Source organism: Cyprinus carpio, chromosome B13 (assembly GCF_018340385.1).
Source record: "Cyprinus carpio isolate SPL01 chromosome B13, ASM1834038v1, whole genome shotgun sequence".
NCBI classification, from domain to species: domain Eukaryota; kingdom Metazoa; phylum Chordata; class Actinopteri; order Cypriniformes; family Cyprinidae; genus Cyprinus; species Cyprinus carpio.
In genome coordinates this window covers 25,007,186-25,024,415 of record NC_056609.1, presented here as the reverse complement: position 1 = coordinate 25,024,415, position 17,230 = coordinate 25,007,186, and the positions used below count along the sequence as shown (strand labels likewise).

The 17,230-nt window shown below is 34.0% G+C and overlaps 2 protein-coding genes across 2 annotated transcripts; one reads left to right on the top strand and one right to left on the bottom strand.

The window, feature by feature from the left end:
- Positions 1-6,684: 6,684 nt before the first annotated feature.
- morn4 (MORN repeat containing 4) lies at positions 6,685-10,683 on the top strand. Its single transcript, XM_042736131.1, has 4 exons — positions 6,685-6,690; positions 6,795-6,925; positions 7,045-7,154; positions 9,612-10,683. Exons 1-4 carry the CDS (start codon positions 6,685-6,687, stop codon positions 9,758-9,760), a joined length of 396 nt encoding a protein of 131 aa, XP_042592065.1. The 3' UTR covers positions 9,761-10,683.
- Positions 10,684-12,326: 1,643 nt separating this feature from the next.
- On the bottom strand, positions 12,327-16,926 carry LOC109054639 (ankyrin repeat domain-containing protein 2). Its single transcript, XM_042736156.1, has 8 exons — positions 16,143-16,926; positions 15,712-15,858; positions 15,480-15,584; positions 15,088-15,186; positions 13,094-13,192; positions 12,926-13,024; positions 12,730-12,828; positions 12,327-12,635 (listed from the first exon to the last, which is right to left on the bottom strand). The coding sequence occupies exons 1-8, from the start codon at positions 16,215-16,217 to the stop codon at positions 12,537-12,539; spliced, it is 822 nt and encodes a 273-aa protein (XP_042592090.1). The 5' UTR covers positions 16,218-16,926; the 3' UTR covers positions 12,327-12,536.
- Between the last annotated feature and the right edge of the window lie 304 nt (positions 16,927-17,230).

Sequence of the window (17,230 nt, the reverse complement as noted above, 5' to 3'; positions counted from 1 at the left end):
GGTGTCTGGGATTAATGGTTATGGCTGTTCAAAGAGAGAGACACTGGGTAGAACTGGTCAGGCATGGCTGATGGAGTGGAAGGAGGCAGAACTGAATTCATCTCTATTTGTGGAGGAAACAGATTGTGTTTGTCCCTTCAACACACACCCAAATTATCCAACGGTTCCCTCACCTTCAGATTGTTCTGTTGGTGATGCTTTTCCAAAACTTTGCAAAATGTGTGCAACTTAAAACTGGCATGATTCTTGAGACATGGGACAAAACATGTCCCACAATCTTATCTGCAATTATGTTGAAATAAAGACAACCTTTCCATTTTGAAAATAGGTAGAAATGGTCGCTAGAATGCTCAAAGCTCAAATTTACCATTTAATTTGATTTAAAAAAAATTATGATTTTTTACCCCAACCCCCTCCATGTATTTGACAAATAATATATAAATCATATTTTTTACATTTCTGTTTCTGTGACACTTATTATTATATATTCATTTTCTTTTGTTTGATTGATTGATTGATTTATTTATTTTTGGCCAGGTCAATCTTGTAAAAAAGATTTTATCTCAACGTGTTTTATCCGGGTTAAATTAGGGTTTACTAAATATTTTCTTGTATCCTGACAGAATCTCTTTTATAAGATTTCACAGCTATCCCTACCTTTTACCAATATTTATGCAAATATTTATAAAATCTGTTTAATCCAAGTCTGTCTTCATCCAGAAGATCCTGATAGATAAATAAGTGAAACCAAACATAAATGATTCAAACATTAAACAAACATAAACATTCTTTTTACCTTCTTTTAATCAATTCTGTTGTATGTTTTGTTCCAGTACTTAAAAATAATTTCATTTCAATTGTCATGAAATGCCCATCAGCAGTTTATGGAGAATGGATGTACTCTACATGTATGATCATATGCAGTGTTTAGACACTAGACGGCTGAGGTGAAGGTCTTTCATAGCTTTGCTCTCTATTGACACCAGTATAATTGCTATACTGAGCGCTGGATCAGGCAATCCTTACTAATCAATAAAGTCTTCACTAGCCATTTCCCCCAGTGATTCTGCCCTCATTTCTCCTCTAATTGTTCTTTTTCCCCCAGGAAAGTCTACTGCTATGCCATGAGAAAAAAGTGTGTGTACGTGTGCATGTTTCGGTACTGTAAAATATAATCTTAAAACAAAACTGCAGAAGAGACCTTAACATTACACACAATATTTCCAGACCCAATCTTGACCTTATGTTACAGTACCTCATGCAGTTCTTTTCATATTTTTGCTGTATGTACGCCTAAAAAGCACAAAATAATGCTAATCCGTTTTCTACATTTTGACATTTTAAATACAAATTTCTAGGATAAACACTATCGAAAGAAATCTATAATCATGACATAGAACTCGGATAAAATGTCCAAAATGTTATATTTAATTAAACCAAGATATTAGACATACGTCTCAAATATTATACACCAATTAATAATAAAATATTTCATGTTTAAAAAAACAACAACTATTTTATCTTTTATAGTACCTATATGTACACAAAACAGTATAAAGTTAGCTGCATTTATGAGTGTATATATATATATATATATATATATATATATATATATATATATATATATATATATATATATATATATATATATATATATATATAAAGAGTCTATATAAATTCAATTAGAAACATTCACTGATGTAAAAATATCACCTCAACCAATTTATGAAAACCAGGTATCCTAATTTCTATACCACCTAATTATTGAAAAATAAAGCTAGAAAAAATGACTGACACTTAAGTAAAATAAAGCACATGATTGGTTCCAGCCTTGACAGATAAAAGCTCATTTTGATTTGCAGCAAAAACTATGTCATTACTTTTTTTATCATAAAGAGAGACAGATTCATGGATAATGCAATTGCTTATGAAATAAAAGCCTCCGTCCACTCGGGGACTGGAGATTTAGAACAGGAGCATGATAGCGTGACTTCTCTAACCTTGATGTTGGACGAACCGATCACATACGACAAACTTTCCTCATATGTTATGGCTTGCAGAGAATTATAGGTCAATTTAGGCTCGGTCAGAGAGACGACCCTCGTCAAACAACCTCTGTTCCACCATCCTTCCTCTTTAGAAGTTGACCTTTGCGATTTTTCTTGCAAGGAGAGCAGACTATTGCAATGATGTGTGCTTGTAGTGTGGTCAGTCCTCATGTTGTGCTGGATGGGCACTCATGTGTGGTGATGCTTGCAGGTCCCATCCTGTGACTCTGGGGCATATGGACTCTACAGCCCATTTCTCTGGGGCATTATTGCCATGCTGATTTACTACCAGTGAAGGACAATCATCAGAGACCAAATTATACCCCAATCACAGTGTGTGAGTGTTTGTTAATGGTCTTTAGGTTGAAGCAATGAAGGGTGAAAACCTCTATAGACAATCAATTAACTTACAATTAGTATGGTTTTAACTATAATTTCTTATTTTAGAAGGTTGCTTTGAAATATACACATCTAAACACAAATAAATTGGGAAATGAATCCATGCATGGTCATATTTGTTCATATTTGACAGCTTTTGACATATTGCACCATATTTAAGAAATGGGATTCTCGTTGTTTGGAAGTGAGAACCACTTATCTTTAACATTAACGGTAATAGATCTCCAGGGTGAGATTTTTATCGACATTTCTCATTACCAACCTATTGGTGTTTATAGCGACGGTCATAAATGGCTCCCTGTGGTGCTGTGTTTTATGAAGAGATCAGCTGTCAGGGCATATGCGTTCAAATCTCTGGAGGATGTAATGACACCGGTCAAGTTTAAAGACCTGAGAGAGGAAAGAGAGAGAGTACATCACTATTCAGGACACCGGGACAGAATAGATCTAACTGTAAGAAGTAAAAGTTGAAATAAAAACTGATCATTAATATACACATTACACACACACACACACACACACATTATATATAAATACTCTATTTTATATATTATATTTTCGGTATTGATTTGTACAGGTGTTTTATCTGTATTTTGAGTAACGGAGATAATGTCCTGCCATTACATTTTCCATTTCTGTATAATCACCTATACACTGTGGGTAGATTTCAATCAAACTGTTGTGTTCCCCAAACAGGGTATTTTCCAAAAATGTCAGCTTGAGGCAGTATGTTTTTAATATGTTGTAACTTTAATTTAAATAAATGTCATTAATTAAATTAAACATTACACACAATATTTCCAGACCCAATCTTGACCTTATGTTACCTCATGCAGTTCTTTTCATATTTTTGCTGTATGTACGCCTAAAAAGCACAAAGTAATGCTAATCCATTTTCTAAATTTTGACATTTTAAATACAAATTTCTAGGATAAACACTATCGAAAGAAATCTATAATCATGACATAGAACTCTGATAAAATGTCCAAAATGTTATATTTAATTAAACCAAGATATTAGAAATACATCTCAAATATTATATATTTACACAAAACAGTATTAAGTTAGCTGCATCTATCTATCTATCTATCTATCTATCTATCTATCTATCTATATATATATATATATATATATATATATATATATAAACATTCAGGGTATTTTCCAAAAATGTCAGCTTGAGGCAGTATGTGTTTAATATGTTGTAACTTTAATTTAAATAAATGTCATTAATTTAATTAAACTTGGCCAAATCAGTAATCATTTTGGCTGGTTACTTTTTTATCTCTTCCTGTCTCATGAATTATTTTGTGTCTCATAGTTGTTGAAAATGCATATATATTGTAGAAGACTGCTGTATATCTTAAAGTATACGGTGCATAGCATTTCTTATTTTACTAAAAGGTGTCTGTCTTGAATCTGTGTCACTAAACAGCAGATATTCCAACTGTGACAACTTACCCCATATAGTCTGAACACATGCCCTGCCAAGGTAGATTTCTATATACTGTAGTGTGCTAAATTAATTTTATGGCAATAAAGGTGGACATTTTCAATAGCATCTTGTAGTCTGCAAGACTATATTGTGAGGAAGTTCCTCAGACAAATAATAAATTATCTGTTAAGACCTCATTAATAAAAAAAAGGTTAATGAATAGGCCAAATAATGATTAAATTAAAATGCCAAAAAGCATAGGGTAGCTACTGTAATTGTAATTAATCTATTGGAGGTGTCTCTTGTTAACAAATTGGACATCCAGGGCAATTTCTCACTTAAATGGTTTGCTAAACTAATAAATGAATGTCTTACCAACCCAGAAAACACTGTTTACAGAATACTAAATTAAACGAGCTAAAGCCATTAAATATAAATGTCTGACGGCAATGCGTGTTTATAGGCCTACAGTATAAACCTCAAAATATTCCTCTCAAATAAACAAAACAAATAACTCTCAGGAAATTTGAAACTTAATTTGAACCGAGTTAAATATAGTTTAAATGGCTTTTGGGCATATTTAAGTTTATCAAATCTATTCTCAAAATTACCTTATATTTCTTGCTGTCAGCTGTAACGTTACATTTATACAAAACACTGGTCCTAAAATATAGGCTAGGCCTAAATAACTTTCACAATGCTTGTCATCGTGTCGGCTTTGTGGGTGGTTGTTACTAAGCGGTTGCTAGGGCATTCTGGATGGTTATTTAATTAAAAAAAAAGAGGTTGAGCACTAATGTATGAGTAGTAGTAATGGACATACTTTCCTTTTTTTATTGCAAATAAAGGTTCAAATCCCATGTGATTAGCCAAAATATACAAAACATACAAAAACAAAGAGGTAAACAGAAAATAAAACAAAATTGCCAGGGGAAGCTTACAGGTCATTACAAAGAGAAAGAGGACCATATGTTGATAGTTTTAATAGCCTTTTTGTTGTTTGAGCCAGAAATCAGATTAATGTAATGTTCAACTTCATGGATAAAAAGTACAAAACAAGTTTTTTTAGAGCTGAATTTACATTTATGAATGTGAAATTTTGCCAAAAGAATTAATAAGTTTATAATGAAGTACGTTTTTTCTTTACTTTGACTTTTATAAAAGCAAAAAATAACATTCTTCCACAATAAGGCAAAGTCTTTATAAATATGGTCGGACACACATTCCTTAGTAAACAACAGCACTACGAGTCCGTGTCACACATTCCTAGAGAAGACCTTTGTATGTAGTCACTGATCAGCCAATCAGCGCTCAGTACACATCCACCGCTGAGAGAAGCACGCAGCAAAACAACGCGAGATCTTCAGGGTAGAGAGAGATTCAGCGAGAGGAACCGTAACACCGGCGAGCAAAGAACCCGATTCTGCCTCTGCGGATCCGCTGGACAAAGCGAAAGGTTTTCATGCTCTTGAGACTGCACAGAAACATCACAGGTAAATGATACGTTCATCTGCTGCCGTGAAATAGCGTCCATACGGCTTTACACGGGCTGTGAATAAGAGGCGGGATGACGTCACCGCTGCCGCTGCTTTCTTTCAGTCCGTAAATGTTTTAACGGGTTGGTTCAGTGTTAATGACCCGTTACCCTATTAATTATACAGGGTTGGGTAAAAGTCAACTACGTTACCGTGGGTCCCACTATATTAGACTGAGCACTATACAGCACACAGTAAGGTTTGTGTGTGGGCATTGGTGATGTCCTATTCAGTATTTTATAATACTATACATGAATATATGAAATAGGTTTGATTTGCCTCTGTTTATAATAATTTGATTCTGTTATGTTAATTCTGCCACCCTAATATTTATTTGTTTTGTCTGTAGCTTGCTGGAGGTATGACATTAACCAGGGGCTCCTTCACTTATTCCAGCGGAGAAGAATATACCGGAGAATTTAACACTGATTTGAATTCTCAGGACTTTTTTGATACATTTTCATAAATGTGTTTTACATGCTTTACTTTTATTCATATATATATATATATTTTTTTTTGTATTATATATTTTGCAAAATATATATATATATATATATATATATATATTTTTTTTTGTATTATATATTTTGGAATTGTTTTGGATATTCAGCACTGTCAGATACAAAAACAATTCTGTCTACTGAATATCTATATATTCTATCTACCAATAGAACTGATTTAAAATTATAGAAATGATCTGTTTTATAATTTGGATAATGTATTTTGACACTATGATTGCTACAGAAAATATCAGCATAATTGTTTTCACTTGTCCTGTATATCTGAAAATGTTGAAACCTTATGAAAGGTTTATATCTGTCAGAGGAAATGTTCTCTTATATTAATCTATATTTTTTATTTAATTTTATGTTTATATATGTTTTATTTTTTGTTTTAGGTGTAATGATTGATCGAATACATATTTTATTGATTAAATGTTAAATGAAAAGCCTGCAATAGACTGTTTAATGGCAGGTTTGTGTTGTGATAACTTACCCTCATGTACTGTGACAACGCTTTCGGCTATTATTATTATTTTTTAGCCAAAACTTTAAGGTATATGTGTTCTTTAATTTACCCTAGCCTGAGAAATATTCACTACTAGAGATAAAAGTGTGACAACTAGCCCCAGTCCCACTACATATATTAACATGCTTAAACATGTTCACAAGACTTGTGTTTTTCTGATTACCGTGGGAATTGTAGTCAGCATGGCTTGAGGTGGTGGTAGAGCACTGCTTTATAATCCAAATTAGTTATGTAATAAATGGAGGTGTGATCTCAAGTAGGAATGTCATTCTAATTATAGTACTCATTATCAGAGACATCCATTAACACACCAGAGGGACGGCAAATCAGAGTTCATTTAAGAAGTAGTGTGTTTGCTGTGCAGGTCGGAGGCACGGTAAAGGCGAGCTGAAGTTTGCTGATGGCACCTGTTATAGAGGTCATTTTGAGAATGGCCTGTTTCACGGATCAGGGGTGTTAATCTTTCCCGATGGATCCAGGTGAGTGAGCATGTGAGAGTCAGATTCAAAATACTTACCTACTTAAACAGAGATGAACATGCTGGCAGTGACACTGTGAGCCTATTTACGGGGTAAACAACACTCTTTCTGATCAACAGGTACGAGGGTGAATTCGCCCAGGGAAAATTCCAAGGGGTCGGAATCTTCAGCAGGTTTGACGGGATGAAATTTGAAGGAGAATTCAAAAGTGGCCGTGTAGAAGGATATGGTAAATGTTCCACCTTAATTTGACAATAGCTTCGTTTACATGCACCCAAATGATGTGTTTATAATCTGAATAATGGACTGAAGGGACTGCCCTTGTGGGCAGCATGGTGACATATCGTGCCATTTGAATCCCAGCTCGAGGACCTTTCCCAATCCCGTCCCCGTCTCTCTCTCTCATTTAGGTTCCTGTCTCCTCTAATGTCTCCTATCATAATAAAAATTCAAAAGCGCCAAAAATAAAGCAATGGAAAAAAAAAAAGAATTCTTTAGGAAACGCACACCTGATTGAGCTCTATCCGAATTAAATTTTGATCAGATTGAAAAGGCTGGTGCAGACCTGGAATAAACCGATAAGCAGAAAAAACATAAGCATGCAAATGCTTGAATCTGAATATTTTCTAAATTAGATTCAAAAATACCAAACGTACATGCATAGTGCCACGAATTGTAAGTTTACATACATTTTACATCTTGCAGACTTGCATATGTTTATTTACATCTCACGTTTTAGAAACTTGTTGGTGACTAACAGGGGCGATTCTAGGATTTTCATTTTAGGGGGGCTCATCCCCAATTAAGGTATTTTTTATATATATAAAATATGTTTGAATAATAGTGGTGGTATACTAAACTTATTGCAGTATTCGACTGTATTGCATAGCCTATAACATTTGAATACTGAATAAGCCAAATACAAGTCTTCATGATCTTTCTCTCTCTCACGTTTACTGTACAAACAAAATTTTACTGTTTGCATTTCTAGTACAACCCTCTTTCCTTAGCTCAAGTATGCAAACCTTTATGCCACATGCATTGGAATATCCTCCTGAGAACCAAAAAAAAAAATTTAATGAATTTAGTATGTTTTCATGTCATTGTTTAGAGCAGCGTTCCTCAAATCTTGCCCTGGAGGGCCAATGCGCTGCAGAATTTATTTCCTAAACTCTGCAGGAAAGTGGATCTCGTGGGCCAGATTTGAGGATCAATGGTTTAGAGCATAAGTAAAATGGAAAAATAACATTTTTGAAAAATGATATTTATTCATATGTTATGCTATGTCCTCTGCAGAGGACACCAGGACTCTAAAAAATAAAATGACATGAATAGACATGAAAAGGCAAAAACAATGGGATTTTTTTTTTTTTTAGTTTTTTTGAGTTTCAGGATTCTTTATACCATACTTTTGTATAAGGATGATTTTCAACTATGTTATAAAAGATAATGATTTTATATACCATTTTACTTTATGCAATATGTGTGTAAAATTTTCATAAACTGGTTTTCTCATTAAACACAATGTTATCTATACACTGTACCTAATTTGCATATTAATGTGCTGTTGGGACAGCATGGTGAATAAAAAGAAGTGTAATAATGGGAGTAAAAATTGACCAGATTTTCATAATAATATCTAATATTTCATAAGAATACTGATATATAATTTATTTCTTAATCATCAGTTGTGTCTCCCAAAATGCATAATAAACATGCTTTTAGTCCTGATGTCCTCTACAGTGGACTTGTATAAAATCAATATCCTGTTTCATAACAGAAAGTCATATTTTGATTTGAAACCCCATAACATTTAAATGATAATTACAAAATATGATCATATCTCCATAACGATGTACAATTTTATCACTAAATTTTGTCAGCCATATTTAAAGACCAAGCAGAGGGAGTGATCATGGAGAAACTTCAAAACATTTAGTATCTCTGAAAAGCCCTGAATGTGCTCTGTACAGGACATCCAGACCTTAAACTGTGACATGTGAGAGAAATTTTCTAAAATAGGCCTATAATGTCCACTACAGAGACAAAAATTCCACAGTTCGGTCTCAGGAGGATATGTATTACATTGAAAGTTACATTTTCAAATGAAAATGGCAAAATGATTGTTTTATAAAGTATGCTATAGCCCCCCTAACAATGGCCTAGCGATGCCTATAAATACTAAATAAAAACAAAAAAAAAGCCAAAAAAAAAAAAAAAGTCTTTTATGACATATGTTAGCTTTCTTTTAAGATGTCATCAAGGCAAAAACATTTACTAATTCCGACTGATGAAAAATTGTGCATGTAAAAATACAGTCAGAATTAGAATTGCTCTCGCATATCCACCTTATTTTGAAATGTGGAAGTAAGAGATTTTCTGTGAATGTGTGAGACCACTGTACGTAGATAACTAGAAGAATAACAAATGGTAAAACTATTTGCGCTACAAACCAGCGCATTCATGATAAGAAATAAGTTTGCAATATAAAGCAGCATGACAGCTGTTTTTGTAGAGCTAAAATAACTGGTAGCCTCACACATTTAAATTGCACATTTTTATATGTTATAAAAAAAAGGTGGATAATAAAAAGTATTTTTATTTTAATTATTGTTCATATATGTGGCTTTGGGCTCAGGATTTGTGAAGATTTGTAACATGAATAAATATGTTCTTTTTTCTATAGGGTTGCTGACATTTCCAGATGGTTCCCATGGTGCTCCGCGAAATGAGGGAGTGTTTGAGAACAACAAGCTTTTGAAACGTGAAAAGTGTCAGGCTGTGGTGCAGAGAGCCAAGAACTCAGCATCCACTGCCCGCGGCCTCTCTGTATGACAAACTGACCTCAGTGAGAGCACCCCTAACTGTGGCTTTCAGATCAGGCAGTGTCACAAGTTAAGAAGTCAAAGCTGACTGGATCAGCGTTCAGGGGTGATCTCTGCCTTCACCAAACGACGGAGCTCAAAAATACGTGAGACCCATCAGACCCTCAGGGATGGATGAACGTGTTTCCATTCCACACGCCTCTGTTTCTCTCACATTGTTGCTCTGCCTTGGTTTCTTCTGTGGCTTAAAAACATCACAAAATTCTGTATGTTTGTTATGGAGGCATGGATAAACTCAAGCCACCTCTGGAGGCATTGCAGGTACAGAAGCCAGGTCAAGTGAAGATGTTTTTTGGTAAATACATGAAATTTGCCTTCGTGAGTCTGCGATTGTATCACTTACGTTTGACTGTATTGTTACTATTGTAACTGTCTGTTTGAATCAACATATTCTTTATTGCACATTTGCCTTAGTTATTGCATTAAAAGTCAATATTGCTGGATTAAAATCTTGTTACTGATATACAACAGCGGTGAAGGAATGTTTTCAGCAAGTTATCTTAATTTCTTATTTATTTGTTAATTTTGTTCATTTAAAATGAGTACATGTAATTTACTAACACTTGATAGGATATTATGACTCTTTTTAGTTGTATTTTTCTTGTACATTTTACTATTTGAAATCATTTAAAAAGTATTGGGTCATTGGGCAGATATACATTCACTTCAGATGTTTGATGACTGACTTATGTGTCTTTACTTTAATTTCCAAACTGACTGCTAATGGTTCACTATTCCCATCATCCACAGTGTCAGACAGAAGCCTTAGTCACTATCATCTCAAATATACTGACACCAAAAAGCATTTTGCACTGTTATTTTTTTGAGCAGAGAATCAAAAGCCTGACATGAAATAAAGGTCAGAAAACACCACCTGATCTAAATTTGGTGTTTCATTTTTTTAATCCTGCTTATTCTGTCATGATCACATTTTATGTTCTAATTTAGTATATTTTAAAATGTAACATTTCTGTGAAAGCAAAGCTAAATTTTCAGCATCATTACTCCAGTCTTTTGTGTCACATGATCCTTAAGAAATAATTCTAATATGCTGATTTGGTGCTTTAAAAACATTTCTTATCAATGCTGAAAACAGTTGTGCTGCTTAATATTTTTTTTAGGAATCTTTGACAAGTAAAAAGTTCTAAGGAACAACATTTCTTTATAATTAAGATCTTTTGTAACTGTTCATAAATGTATTTACTGTCACATCAGTTTAATGTATCAATGCTAACAAAAAACAATAATTTTTTTGGAAAGAAAAAATTTCACTGGCACCAGAGATTCATCTAAATCAATTCCTTAATACATAACGATTTATATTTGAACATACATTGCCTGTTATTCCTCTCAAGAATCAGTTAACAGAATATTAAGAGGGCACAGAGCACTTATCCAGCACTACAGCTAAATGAAACCACTGCAGTGTGTGACTAAAAGCTTTCTAATCATAGAACAACTGAGTGCTTTAAACAAGTGATTCACAGGCACACTGTGTGATGTTTCTATCAGAAACACTGCCAGTGACACACAGGGAAACCCTTCATGACAACAGGCCAAGAGATCAGTTTGGGAACTGGATGAGCCAGGCCATGGATTACATCTCTAATACAGCAGCAAAACACACAACGAATAACTACAAAGAGAAGAGCTAGATTGTTGATTCATAAACATCCTTATATTGGGGCAAATGTTTGCTCTCAGGCTGGCGGATTGTGATTATATAATAAGCACAGATGACGTATGTCTCACACATGGGCATATCAGTTTCCTCCACCCAAAGCCTTGTCATCTGATGCATCAGGAAACTATGCACAGCAATGAGCCTGTCCTGGCACAGTAAGCCATAGACAAAACTATAGCATGTTAAATATGTTTCAAATGAAATGTATGTTATGCAGAAGTCGAATAGACTAAATATTGTGCATGCATTTCTCATTTCAGAAAGACAAAGCTAGCAAACTAGTCAAATGCTAATGTAGTAAATATTTTCTTATTGCCAACCATCTTGACATTCAACTTTTATAATATAATGCATCAACCATGTTCACCTGAGTAATGCAGAAATATGATAAACAGCAGCATTAAGATGTAATAATATGCATTACAAAACATTAAAATGATTTTAAATATAATATGATTTTTTAATAATACCAGACTAAAGTTAGTATATTTAAGATTTGTTTAATATAACTGAAATCCTTCAGAAATCATTCTAATATGCTGATTTGCTGCTCAAGAAACATAATTATTATTAATTATCAATATTGAAAACAGTTTTGCTGCCTAATAGTTTTGTGGAAACAGTATACACTAGAGGCTGACATTTTTCCGGGAATCCCGTGGGTCACAGGAAAGGGGCTTAAACGAAAAATGAATATTTAAGCTGATTTCTCAGAAAATGTAGCCATTTTCTTTTTCTCTCTCATTTTTCTACTTTCAATATTAAATTAAAAAACGAATGAATGAATGATACACACTGATCATTCTCTTTTGCCATGCCTCTGCTGTTACTGTTTGCTGTTTCTGGACCCTGCCTGTTTTGACCATGCTCTCTTTTAATTAAAAAAAAAAAAAAAAAAAAAATTGAATTTGTGAGGACAGGCACCTTTCAGCACTAATTAACACAGAAAGTAAATAATTACTCAGACAGAGGTGGGGTTGTTCTCCAGCCGTGCACCTGTTCACAGACGCTCTAATGAATCCAATACATCTCCATGTGTCTGTCAGGCCAGACCAACCTCTCTCATCTGTTCTAGTTTCTCCAGTGTCTCCTTTGTGTCAAACTGCCATTGCTTCACCTGTTCTGTGGCCGCAATGCCTTCCTAAAAACAAGAAAATTAAGTATTTATATCCAGCTGTTTCAAAATTTTTTATAATAGATGAAATTCTTTTTTTCTCATCCTGAACTGTACTTACAGCATTCTTGATCTGCATATCGGCTCCTGCCAGTATAAGGAGTTTGACAATTTTATATCGATTTAATCTGACAGCATCATGCAGTGCCGTGTCTCCTTCCTTTAAAAAAAAGAATATCTTCTTAAATATTTTGATTGAATTATAATCTGCATGTTGAGTACAACTGTGTTTTCCTCATGAATTATTCATCTGTTACCCAATCTTTGGCATTAATATTGATTCCACTGGTTAGAAGATGTTGGACCACATCACTGTGACCTGTCCGTGTGGCCACATGCAAAGGTGAGCTAAGCAGCTGTATGGGAGAATTATAAGATTTCATAACACATCTTATTTTTATACACTTTTCAGTATTTTACCGTACTTTGTCTCTGACAGTGATGTCAGCTCCCCTGTCCTGAAGAACTTTCAGTGCTGAGAGACTTCCACCTCTGCAAGCCCAATGTACAGCCCTGCAGTCCAGCTAAACCGAGGGCAACAAAAGCAAATCAGTACAATCACAACATAAATTCAACAATTAATGCACTTTACCAACACTTACACACGTGGTCAGAATTGTTGGTACCCATGGTAAATATGATCAAAGAAGGCTGTGAAAATAAATCTGCATTGTTAATCCTTTTGATCTTTTATTTGAAAAAAATTCACAAAAATCTAACCATTCATTGGAGAATTAGAATTTAAAATGGGGGGAAATATCATGAAATAAATGTTTTTTTTTTTTTTTTTTTTTTTTTTTTTTTTTTTTTGCAAGTAAAGAATGTGACAATGTTTACAAGTGCCAAATACAAAATCACTTGGACAAACGAACATTCAACTGTATATACGGATAGCTAACATTTCAAGATCATTCTGATAACTCCTTTATATGTATTCTTGTAAGTGTTGGTATGTGTGTGTGTGCGTTTTATTGTAGCTAGGTATGTGGGAGGAAGCATACAAAGTTGTTTGAGTATCTAACAGATTTATAACAGATATAACAAGAAATAAATGTTTTTCTCAAATACACATTGGACACAATTAATGGTACCCTTTTATTCAATACTTTTTGAAACCTCCCTTTGCCAAAAAAAACAGCTCTGAGATCAAGAATCACTCCAGATCCTTCAGATTCCCAGCTCTATGTTGGTGGTGCTTCTCTTCAGTTCACCACACTCCTTTTCTATAGGGTTCAGGTCAGAGGACTGGAATGGCCATAGCAGAAGCTTGGTTTTGTGCCCAGTGACCCATTTTTGTGTTGTTTTTATGGTTTGTTTTTGGATTATTGTCCGGTTGGAAGATCTAAACATGGCCCATTATAAGATTTCTAACAGAGTCAGTCACTTTTTGATTTTTTATCTGTTGGTATTTGATAGAATTAAAAATGCCATGTGTCCAAACAAGATGTCCAGGACCTCCAGCAGAAATATAGGCCCACAACATCAATAATACAGCAGTATATTTCATTGTACACAAGGGGTACTTTTTATCCCTGTATTCACCAAACACATCTTCAATGTTTGCTGCTAAAGCTAATTTTTTAGTTACATCTGACCATAGAAGCCAGTCCCATTTAAAGTTCCAGTCGTGTCTGACAACAGAATATGCTGGGGATTGTTTTTGGATTAGAGCATTTTCTTTTCTTGTTTTTTTTTTTTTTTTTTTTTTTTTTAAGGTTTTCTGACCCTGAGACTTCACAATTTTCTGCAATTCTCCAGCTGTGGTTCTTGGAGAGTCTTTAGCCACTCAAACTCTCCTTCTCACCGTGCATTAGGACATATAGACACACATCCTCTTCCAGGCAGATTTGTAACATTTTCTGTTGATTGTAAATTCTTAATTATTGCCCTGATGGTGGAAATGGGGATTTTCACTGCTCTAGCTCTTTTCTTAAAGTCACTTTCTAATTTGTGAAGTTCAATCATCTTTTGCTGCACATCAGAAATGTATTCTTTGGTTTTTCTCATTGTGATGGATGATTAAGGGAATTTGGCCTTTGTTTTGTTTTCCTTCCTATCTATATTTCTGTGAAACAGGAAGCCATGGCTGGATAATTTCATGTTCATAACCACCCTGGTGTGCTCAAAATTGTAAATATGAATGGGAATATACTTCACAGATATTTTACTGATAAGAATTTCTAGGGGTACCAATAATTGTGTCCAACGTGTATTTGAAGAAAAAAAAAAAACATTTCATAATGAGATTTTCCCCCCATTTACAATTGTTTTGGTTCAGTGAAAGGTTAGATTTTTGTGGGAGTTTTTTAAATAAAAGATCAAAAAGATTAATAATGCAGATTTATTTTCACAGCCTTATTTGATTATATTTACCAAGGGTACCAACAATTCTGGCCACGTGTGTATATATTGATCTCACCCTGTCTTTAAAGTTGATATCAGCACCTTTGTCCAGTAATTTTTCCACTATTTTAGCATGATTTTCCAAAGCAGCCCGATGCAGCGCTGTTTTCCTGAACTAAGACAAAACAGTTGTATGAGCAACTGTCTCACAGAGGAAGAGAAATAGAGTTAAATTGGACACTTAAATAAAACAAAAAAAAAATTAATTACTTTAAAAAAAAATTAACTAAAATAACTTAACATTTTAATGTACTAAAATAACTTAATTTGAAAATACATAAATAAAAACTATAGAAAATAATACAAAAATACAAATTTCAATATATATATATATATATATATATATAAAAAATTATATCTTGATACTAAAATATCATTGGATAGAATACATCACTGGACATATCACACCTCATCACAGATGTTTGGATCTCCTCCATCTTCCAGAAATTTCTCAACTACTTCCATCTTTCCCTGAGCTGCTGCTTCTAAAAACTCATCCTGTTCCACACGTCCCTGATAAACACAAGAGATTAATTTTTGATGCTTAATAAATATAAATACATACATAAATAAAATAACCAAAAGACAACATTCAAAGTCACATAATGATAATAAAGAAAGGCAGATGGGTTTCTCTCACCACAGGAACATCCATTGGGTCTTTGGGAGCTGCGGTGTTGTTCCTGATCTTCTTCTTCATACGCAGCTCAATAATGTTCTCTGCACCCCCCAGATCAACGATCTCACGCCTCAGATCAGAGGAGATCTTTCTCACTTGTTCCTCTGCCTGCATCAAGAATTCACTTCTCTTCATCACTGACTGATTCAGTCTTTGTGCGTATAGTACACAATGAAGACTTCTTACAATAAAATTGGTTTATCCTTTTTTTAATTGAAAGGATTGTGAAAAATGATATAAGATGCCAAATCTGACATTAGTGAATAATATTACCAATACAGCATTCTGTGTATGCACACATGGTGGAAGTTTAATGCAAGTAACAAAATATTTTTAACAACTAAAGTAAACCTAAAAATAAATCTAATTAAAAACTTCTAAAAATGCTGTACCTCCTCCCGTTTATCAAGGGCCGCTCTGCTATCAACCACAGCCGTCGCCCACAAGATGTTCTCGTCCATTATCATTAAAGAAAATATATAAAGAAGTTAACCCAGAGTATTTGCAAGTCGCAAACTTTCACTAATAACAGCAGACCTGCCAGACTGAGATCTGAACCGGTCTTATAGCTCACAGCAGGAATGTAAAGCCATGTCAGGCCCTGTGTGACAGCTGTGGACAGGAGCTGGATCGCACACAAACACGCGACCATGAGCTCACCGTTCAAGCCGGTGCTGTCCACCTCGACAGGCCTGCCCTCTGTCACACAATGGGAGTCCATTTTTACAAGAATCACGGCTCAATAAACACCCTGTTTTGGAGATTATGTTATTTATGAGTCTTTCATTAGTGTCAAGTGATACCTCATAAATGCCTTCTAGTTTCAAAGAACGCTTGTTAATACAAAATGTACAATCGCTGAACAGTATTCAGGAACATCCTGTTAGGTGTATGTGGGCAAGAATGCACACAAATGTCTGATTATGATGAAGTCTGAGAGAAGGAAGGAAGGAAGGAAGAACAGAAGCTCGTGGTTGTGAAGGTGAAATCAAGCTGACATTTAAATTAAATAAAAGCATCATTTGACCAAACCAAAATAAAACTGTACCAAGCATTGAGCAACAGCACATAATCATGTGGAACATGTGACAAGAGTAAATAGCATCCTAATTGTTTGGTTTGGTTTCATAATAATGTCATGTTGTTCAAGTCATTAAATGCTAAGAGTCACCAATAGATTTTTTTTTTTTTAATTGAAACTTTTTTTAATGAAATTTTTATAGGGAAATTACTGAAACTGAAAACATCTATTCAAATATTTGTTTAAAAGTAACAATTCTGCTAAGTTTACAGAATTTAGTAGTTTAACTATTTTAAAAGCAATGTATTTTTTAATAATGTATTACTTTTTAAGCAGTAGCAGTGTTTTGTTTGATTGCTTAGTAATAGATTTACAAAAATCTATTAAACTATAGTATAAAATAAACTATAGTTTTACTCAGTAAGTTTTGAAAGTGAAAATGGATCTGTTCAGCAATTG

What these genes read in the sequence shown, in the direction of transcription:
- morn4 (XM_042736131.1), top strand. An exon ending in ATCTTTCCCGATGGATCCAG is followed by an intron (nt 6,926 to 7,044) that starts GTGAGTGAGCAT and finishes TCTGATCAACAG; the next exon opens with GTACGAGGGTGAATTCGCCC. An exon ending in TGGCCGTGTAGAAGGATATG is followed by an intron (nt 7,155 to 9,611) that starts GTAAATGTTCCA and finishes TTTTTTCTATAG; the next exon opens with GGTTGCTGACATTTCCAGAT.
- LOC109054639 (XM_042736156.1), bottom strand. Translation starts at nt 16,217, where the DNA reads ATGATAATGGACGAGAACATCTTGTGGGCGACGGCTGTGGTTGATAGC. An exon ending in CCCTTGATAAACGGGAGGAG is followed by an intron (nt 15,859 to 16,142) that starts GTACAGCATTTT and finishes TTCTTGATGCAG; the next exon opens with GCAGAGGAACAAGTGAGAAA. An exon ending in ACATCACTGTCAGAGACAAA is followed by an intron (nt 13,025 to 13,093) that starts GTACGGTAAAAT and finishes TCTCCCATACAG; the next exon opens with CTGCTTAGCTCACCTTTGCA.